Source organism: Hyalella azteca, unplaced genomic scaffold (genome assembly GCF_000764305.2).
Source record: "Hyalella azteca isolate HAZT.00-mixed unplaced genomic scaffold, Hazt_2.0.2 contig7153, whole genome shotgun sequence".
Lineage (NCBI taxonomy): Eukaryota > Metazoa > Arthropoda > Malacostraca > Amphipoda > Hyalellidae > Hyalella > Hyalella azteca.
The window spans coordinates 6,476-15,832 of record NW_025937283.1 but is presented as its reverse complement, the minus strand read 5'-3'; the positions used below and the strand labels follow the sequence as shown (position 1 = coordinate 15,832).

The 9,357-nt window shown below is 40.5% G+C and overlaps 1 protein-coding gene across 1 annotated transcript; it reads left to right on the top strand.

Annotated features, from left to right (window-relative positions):
• Positions 1-5,167: 5,167 nt before the first annotated feature.
• LOC125178107 lies at positions 5,168-7,995 on the top strand. The gene is made up of 3 exons (XM_047881141.1): positions 5,168-7,161; positions 7,897-7,949; positions 7,985-7,995. Exons 1-3 carry the CDS (start codon positions 5,168-5,170, stop codon positions 7,993-7,995), a joined length of 2,058 nt encoding a protein of 685 aa, XP_047737097.1.
• The last annotated feature ends 1,362 nt before the right edge of the window (positions 7,996-9,357 follow it).

The following is a 9,357-nucleotide window of genomic DNA, read 5'->3' as shown; positions in this document are numbered from 1 at the left end:
GGAGCGTTGATCGCGACCAGCGCCCACCAGGAGCGCCTGCCGACGCCCGGGAGATGGCAAAACCTCGCCGAGGGACGTCACTTCGTGAACGACTGAGACGTCTCCATCAGCCGCGACGTCCTTTGGAGCCGTAAGTTGTTGCTGCTCGATACATTCTCATGGAGACGTAGAGTCGCTCGTGTTTTAATTTAATTCTACTTACTATTGCATCTGCCCTCCTGCTTACTATTGTATTTACTCTCCTACTCACTATTGTATTTGCCCTCCTACTCACTATTGTATTTGCCCTCCTAATTACTATTATATTTACCCTCCTACTCACTGATATACTTACACTCCTACTTACTGTTGTATTTACCCTACTAATTATTATTGTAATTACCCTACTACTAACTTTTGTATTTATCCTCTTACATACAGATGTATTTACCTTCCTACCTACTGTTGTATTTACTCTCCTAATTACTGTTATATTTACTCTCCTACTTACTATTGTATTTACCCTCTTACTTACTATTGTATTTATCCTCCTACTTACTATTGTATTTACTCTCCAACTTACTATTGTATTTATCTCCCTACATGCTATTGCATTTACCCCTATACTTTCTTTAGCTTTTACACTCCCATTTAGTATTGTATATACCCTACTACTTTGAAATAGCTACTAGACTTCGACCGGGTTCGATATGGTGCTAGGCATTTCAAGTCTGAACATATACTTCTCCATAGCTTTATCTAGTTTGTTCATGAACGCGTTTGCACCGAGCGCCAACGATGTGATCGGGGAGGTTGTTCCACATGCCGGTGATTACGAAGTAATTAGATGGAAGTAATTAGAATTTTATCGACAGTAATGTTTTTTAATTTAGTGAATTTAGTCACCCCTACCAAGGTCGTAAGTCAATACCTCGAAACATGGGGCAGCAAATGGTTGAGGTAGAAGCTCAGGCGGTGCAGTTATCTGTTGCAATCTTATCCTGGAGTTCTATTTAACTCTGCATTTACGTTTTGATCAAAAGCTTGCAAGTTATGCACAGTGAAGTCTTATATTACATTCTTTGTGTGCAATCTAGATGCGGTGAAATTGTCCCACTCGCATCATTTTACCTTGACATAATCTAGAACAGTGGTTCCCAAACTTTTGCAGGCCAGCGCCCCCTTGGCTCCTCAGTTAAATTCCTAGCGCCCCCCCACAGACACATATAAGAACAAACGCCTCTTTCTTGATATTTGGTATGCTGCAACTTGAAAAGAGGAAGGTTAAACACAAATGTGCATTTAACAAATAAAACCCAATTTAGTAATGCAATATATTTTTTAGCAGTTTTAATTATTTTATCAATATAGAATGGTAGATAAATATTCCACCAGTAACCTTCATTGGTTCACACTTAAATTAATGTGATGGACGTGCTTGGTGCAGTGACATGAGCTTCTCGACATCAGGCTGGAGCTCACTAAGTAGAAGTCGTAGATCTCCGCGGTCAGTAATCTTCAGTCGGTTTCTTTGCTTGGAAAGAAGCAAGGCGACTGCACTGAAGCCCCGTTCTACTAAATATGATGTTGGGAAGGCAATAAAGTACATTTTGACCCTGTTCCACAGCACTTGATAGCAGTCCGAGATTTTTTTTTGTAACCAAAAATCTTGATATGACTTTTTGAACTTTGGCCTTAGCTCAATGTCATTTTGAATTGAAATTAGTTCTTCCTCTGCCAGTCCGGTTTCTTCTCCGTCGACATTTAGGAATGGATTGATCACCCAGTCTGGTATTTCAAGCAATAAAATGTCCTCAAATCTCTCAGACATGTCTCTGTGCAGTTCATCCAGGTGTGTACAATACACTTGAAGGTCATCGTCTGGTATGCTTCATTCCATATCCAATTCAGAGAGGCTTGGGAACTGGCAGAGCGCATGGCGAGCTATGTTTCGTTTGAATAACTGTAACTTGGCCAGGAAGGTGGAGATAACTGATTTGACATTAATTAGATTAGCCTCATTTCCTTGCAGCTGCAAATTAACTTCATTGAACTTTGTGAATATATCTGCCATATAAGCAATGTCATGCTTCATGTTTCTTAGTTCATCACATAGAACAGGATTTGAGTCTTGGAAGAATTCAACAACCGTGTCAAACAGTGAATAGAAACGTCTCAGGCAGTTTCCCTTTGACAGCCATCTAACTTCTGTGTGCAACACTAAACGTTCAAACTCTTCATCATTTTCAGTGCACAGCTGTCGGAACAGTCGGGAATTGAGGGCATGTACCTTGATTTTATTTATTGCTGTGATAACAGTACTCATTGATTTGTGAAGTCTACCACTCAGCCTTTTTGCGACCAGATGCTGCCTGTGGATTACACAGTGCACTTTTAGTACTCCAGGTACAGCTTTTTTCAAGAAACTAATGAAGCCACGATGACGACCTACCATTGATGGTGCCCCATCTGTTGCACAAGCAAGAATGTTAGAAAGTGGGATGTCTTTATCTTTGAAGAAATCATCAACGACACGAAATACTGACTCCCCTTTTGTGTCTGTTTCAAGCTGTCTCGCAAATAACAGCTCCTGAACCAAGCTTTCATCTCTAACGAAACGTACATAAGCAAGAAGCAGAGCTTCATTGCCTGGCAGAGTGGACTCATCTAACTGTAAACTAAATTCCGTTGTCTTAAGCATGTTACACAAAGTTTCTTCAATATTTTCAGCCATTTCATCTATTCTTCTCTGAACGGAGTTATCACTGAGAGGAATAGCTTTTATAATTTGGTCAGGTGACTTGTGTAGAACTGTGTGTAGAACCTCTCTCACTGCTGGTAGAATAAGGCTCAATAAGCTCTTCTCCAATTGAGTGAGGCTTACCAGCTCTAGCAATCATCAAAGAGATGTTGTATGATGCGCGTAAACCGTCAGTATTTTGTTGAAAACTGCTGGCAAACATATTTCCAATGGTTTTCTGCTTCAGAACGTTGTCTCGGAGTGACTGAAAATATGCCAAGTTTTTGCCTGCTTTATCCGAGTGCATTCTCTTCAAATGTTCCCAAGGTCTCGAAGGTTTCATAGTTTCATTTGAAAACACTTTATCACACAGTAGACACATTGGTTGCTGTTGGTTGTGTGGTGCTGTAACAAATCCATATCTCAGATATTCCACACTATATTGCCTACACTTCTTTTTTGTTTGGTCTTCCAAGGCCATAGCTACTGTATTCTGGAACCAAAAGATAAAGCCATGTAAAAAACAGTATTTCATCGCATTCAATAAATAGGCCTAATTAAAGACAAAAATGACATAATTAAAGGTTTAAAAAGCAAGTTACGAACGTATCTTAGTTACGAACGTGTATGCACGCCGCATCACTGAGACAACATTGAACTGAGGCTCATCGCTCAGTGGCGCAGCGAACGTAAATAAATCGGTTTATACTCGTTTGATACGCGTTTGATTCTCTCGTTAACATTTTAACACATTATTCTTCCTTCGGTGTGTGTAATTTCGTATCAGGCGCACTTAACTCTACCGTATGAAAGTGATATTTCTTAAGTATTCTATTTAGAGTAGTGATTGATGAAAAAATTACCCAGACTTTGAATATTTTCAAAAATTTGTGGTAGAAACCCAAAAGAGCTTCAACAAAAACCCAGATCTGGGTGGAAATACCCATCGCTGGAGCCGTTTGCTGCACGTGTTGTGTACTAATCGTCAAACAAACGTTCGAACTTCTGACTTCGGACCATCGCCCCCCTATCGCCCCCCAACTGCCCCATTCTTCCTCATCGCCCCCCCAGATCTTCGTATCGCCCACAAGGGGGCGATATCGCCCACTTTGGGAACCACTGATCTAGAAGATAGTCCAAGTTTGTGTGCTGAACATCAACAACAGTATACAACATGTACGAACTTGAGTCTCACATGATATAAATCTTTCTTGTTGCATAATGTACGTTTTACCTTTATTCTCCCATTCATGTTGAGCCCGCCGTAAGTGTGGTGAACATAGCAGGATCGAGAGGGATTATCGTTACTCTCAATGGTGGCTCAGTGTTGACCGCTCCAGGTATACTTTCAAGAAAGATCCAATTCAACATATCATTGAAGTTTGATTTCATTGAAGTTTCATTCCAATATTTCCAATGAGTATTGGAACAAACACAATAAGACAATAACTTGAAGCGATATTTATTGTTCACTAATCTAGTAGTGTTAATTGGGATAAAATTTAATCATGAATTATAATTTTAATAAACGCAAAATTTTTCGCAATTTCGCATCTCCTAATTTTACGCAGTCTATATAATCTACTCAATTCCAAAATTTTAAATTTGTTTGAAACAGCGTTCAATTCCACATGATATACCGACAACTTTCGACATAGATTTTTCATGCCTATATAGCAAATCTTTATGGTCAGCTTTTTACTTCAGCTCGTCAAATTCTAATAATGGTCCTTCTTAAAGCGGCAACTTTATCTCAGTTGTATCAAGTGCTTGGCTCAGAAACACGGCTTGAAGTAAATAAAGGTAGCGACAAGTGCCGACAACCTTGTGCTATCAAGATTCTTCAATTATTTTGATAAGGTAGCTATGACGTCATCCGCCTAGCGGCAGTAGCTGTCAATGGCTGAACGAAAATTAGAGAGAAATGTTGAGAAAACGGCGAACGAACGTTTCGGAATGATTCGATTAGCTACATTGAGTGTTTTATAGCCAGTTGAGATGACTGCAACTAACGCACCGATTTGTTTCAGTGTGTGTACCTCTCCAATCGATCTGAAATTTGTGCAAACTTTCGTAAATTTGGAGACAATGCATGAATCAATTGACAAAATAAATTATTTTAAAAATGATAAAAAAATTTCAATATTAAAAAAAATATAATTTCGTCTGCTACAAATCTTATAATCGATATTTAACACACTTCTACATGTCTAATCGATCTGAAATTTTGCAGACTTGCGTAAAATCGAAGACAATGTATGAATTGATTCACAGAATAAATTTAATGTTTTTATATATTAAGAAATGTGAATTTTTTTTAATATTCGAAAATAAAAATTAGGAATTCATTGTACATGTGTACCATTGGAAACACTGGATTCTTTAGAAGTGTTGTCCTTAAAAAGTAATTTTTAAACGTATATTATTCAACTCAACAGATCCTGCGTAATGGCCGGCCAGTCAGAGCAGACCAGCTCCAGGCCTGCTGCAGTACATATTGCTGATGAAATCTACGCGATTTATCGCAATGTTGCTGGTGTGCTGTACGTGGCCCCCAAGGTTATCCGATTCGTTGTCAGCAAAGAATGTGTCGACAAAAAGAGCGACGAAAGCTACAAAAAATACATGGAACGCCTAAAGGGCAAGGAATTCAGTAAAACGGAATGGAAACGTCATGGCGGAACAATCGCGGAAGATTTGAGCCACCCTGATGATTTAGACATCACTGGGTTGTACGCTCTGCTGGAGAAACTTTCTAGGTTACATGATGAATGCTGGCGGAGCGTAGCACTTGCCGATTCAGAAAATAAAAGTGAAGGTGACCTGGCAACCGCTACATCGAGTATGAGTGGTGGTGGACAACCTAACAATAATGAGGAGCTTCCTGGTGGAGATACAAAGTGTCCACTTGAAAAACTGTCTCGCTTAGGTATGAATGGCCTTCCGAGGGACGTTGATAAACTGTTCGACAAGTTGCGCAAGGTCAAGAATTTGCGAAACGAAATCATGCACGAGTTCGAAGTAACATTGAATAATGAAAAATTCAGTGAATTGAAGACTGCCCTGTCAGAGTTAATTGAAGAAGCCGAAAGGGTCTATTCACTGCCACAGTCCGAAGTTGAAGATCAGAAAAAAAATTTACATGATGACTTTGAAAGCCTCCAGACTACTGACAAAAAGAGCATTTACTATTGGTGTACAAGATTGGCTATGTCAGGAAAACTGGCCGTTAAGAACCTCTGGAAAACCAAACTGTCCAAAGAGACCCTCCCGCTACTTAACAGCATTGTGCAGCGTCTGGAAGTATTTCATGCTCTCGACGTGATGGTGAGAGAAGGCCCTAACGGTCAAGTTCTTCCGTACACCGAAATTTTCAAGGCTCCTGAGAAGGCAATAATAGTATCCGGAGTTGCTGGTGCCGGTAAGACTACTCTGCTAAAAAACATCGTGCTTCAGTTTTTCGAACTACAAGAAGGAAATGCTGATTACTTGCGACAATTTAACCAGCTCATTCTGTTCGAGTGCAGGGATCGTACCACTGAAACACTGGCTGACGTCATCAAGCAGCACTTTAAGGAACTGTGTAGGGAATTAGAGGGTAAACGAAACGTCCTTGATGCCCTTTTACGTCTAGACGCCCTATTTATCATCGATGGGTACGATGAAGTAAACAAAGTTTCAACCAACGTAGTGGAAGAAATCATCAAGAAGACGTCAAGCAGCAACTGTCGGGTGCTGATCACGACTCGTCCACACAGTGCGAAGGAGAAACTGGAAATGCTTCTTGCTACTAACGATGTCATTTCTACTGAATTCGAGATCAAGCCGCTCACTGAGCTGAATGAGCAGCTAGAATTTTTGGCAAGGTATGAGAAGAGTTTAGGCATCAAAAAAGGCGAGATGACAGAAAGCTTCAAAACGCTGAATAACGATGTCCGAATTCTGTTCACCGAACCCATCAACTTGATTCTTTTCTGCGACATGCATAAGCACATGCCTGAGACAATCTCGTCGTGGGAAAAGCCCGGGGACGTGGCGAATGATATTCTGCGCTTGTATAAGAAACTTGTCACCAGGAAGCTTGCTGATGTGACTCATCTTGAATGCGAAGTCATGTTGGATGATCTGTTTGTTGTCATTGGTAAAGCAGCGTTGGAATTTATTCGTGAAAACACTGTAACTTTCTCAGAAAAAGAACTGCTTCAGGTTAAACGAAAGTGCATTCAAATACTGAAAAGCACGGTAGAATGTAGCTCTGAAATTATCCTCTCGGTGGTGCTGAAAGTAAACAGACCTCTTTCTGGAGCCGGAAAAACCACCTACACTTTCCATCACAAATCTATCCAAGAAATGTTTGCTGCTGAATTTATTGTGCAGCGCATCCTAGCCAGAAATGACAGCCTGAAGAGTATCCTGAAGGCCAAGCCTAAAGAAATGAGCAGGTAAGGATGCCGAGAAAAATACAGGTCGCTTTGAGTAGCTTAGTTAACGATATCAACAAAAATTCCCGTCATATTCTCGCGGCAGTCATGGACAGTAAATTTTTGATGCATTCTGACTGTTATAACTGACAGGAAACGTATCTTCAGTAATAGGGCAAAATTTTCAATGCGTTGTCCCAACCGAGTGAATCTGACACTCGACTAGGTTATACTTGTTACGGAAATCTTTAATTATTTAGTTTTACTCTTCACAATTCCCGATGTGTTGATCTAATTTACGTAGATTTGAACAAAACGTTAAACACGTCGATTGTACTGTAGGCAAATATCGAGAGGAATATTGGGCCTATTTTTTTGGAATTTAACACAACAGATTAACAAGAGCAAGTGGAAATAGTGACAGCATTTATTCATATATTTATTTCCTCCTCACCTTCATCAAATCAATTTTTTTAAACTAGTGTATACGTTTACATTAAATAAATCACATTTTCAATCATTCACCTACCCTGCATCAATACGCTTGAGTTTTATTCTTATAATAATATAAGTAGATCTTGTGATTATAATAACTCAACAGTTAACAAGCGTCTTCGAGAGCTGTCAACAGTTGCGGCTGTACATGACTCACTAATAAACTCAAATCTTATAACAAAATACAAAAAATGTCACAGGAAATTTAACCCTTTGCGATACCCACTTTTAAAAGCCTTTACATGAACGCTTTTGTCCCAGCCTGCGCGAAGTACTGCAGTACGCGGTGCAGGGCCTCAGCCGCCTCAGGCCCGGCCTCTTGGAGAGACGCTGGCCAGAGCTGGAGCAGGCGCTGCGTGACGCCGGCGTCGTCTCTGCCGATGACTGGGAGGAGTGTCTCCGCATCTGCCCTGACGTTGAGCAGCTGGCCAAGCCTGCCGCTCTGACCAAACTCAAAGAAAACAAGACGTGGCGTGTCGAAACAGGTTGGTGAACTTTGTACCTAATGAGACGGTTAATGGAATACGCAAGTTTTGTAATTTGATTGGAAGATATTCAAACTGATAATTGTAACAATCATTGATAGCATATTTTACCATCTTCAGCAACACCTAGAAATCGAAAGGAAAATCTGGAGTCCAATGAATTTTTTTCGCCTAAACCGTGATTGCGCAGACGAAACTGCATTTTCAGTGAGGAGTAAACGCTCGGAAACTTCTTAGTATTCTTACAGCGTACAAAATTAAAAGTTCAAATCATGTTAATGGCCGCAGGACGCGATGTAGCGCTGGTCGCAGCCATGTTGCCATACGCACAACCTTACCTCCTGGAGGTGAAGATCAAACCTGACGACCTAAGCAAGAGGCGGTGGGCAGAACTTGTGCAGCGTCGCGATGGGCGCGTCTATCTTGAGCTGCAGAACCCTGCCGATGATGAATACAAGAGCAACGACGACCTCCTCCAGCCAATGCTGGGCACAAGGTATGAACACCCTCATGCTAAGTCATTACTTACTATGCTTAAGCTCTAAAGTTTCAACTAAAAGTCAAGGTTGGTCTCTTGGATAATATAACTTAAAATAATGCAGCGGAAAAAATTAAATCGACAAGACCTACTGAGGAACAACCAAGCGCCGGCGAGACTTTATTTTTACCACACTGTGAAAAATTTCTTCATATTTATCTTATTTAATTATTAATGAAATTAACAACGTACATAGTACAGAGTTTCCCATGATCAGGTAGGTATGACGAGTGTGAACACAAATGAATGAATTCTAGACGAGCATTATTTTGGAAAGTGAGCTCTGAGCCTCCAGTTCATGTACAATGAATTTATTCCATGAAGTCTATGTATAAGAGCCTTTGAATGCATTCAAGAACCTTTGAGTGCATGAAAGAAGCTTTGAGTGCATGAAAGAACCTTTGAGTGCATGAAAGAACCTTTGAGTGCATGTAAGAACCTTTGAGTGTACGCAAGAACCTTTGAGTGCACGCAAGAACCTTTGAGTGCTTGCTAGAACCTTTGAGTGCATGCAAGAACCTTTGAGTGCACGCAAGAAACTTTGAGTGCATGAAAAAACCTTTGAGTGCATGCAAGAACCTTTGAGTGCACGCAAGAACCTTTGAGTGCATGAAAGAACCTTTGAGTGCATGCAAGAACCTTTGAGTGCATGCAAGAACCTTTGAGTGCAAGCAAGAACCTTTGAGTGCATGCAAGAAC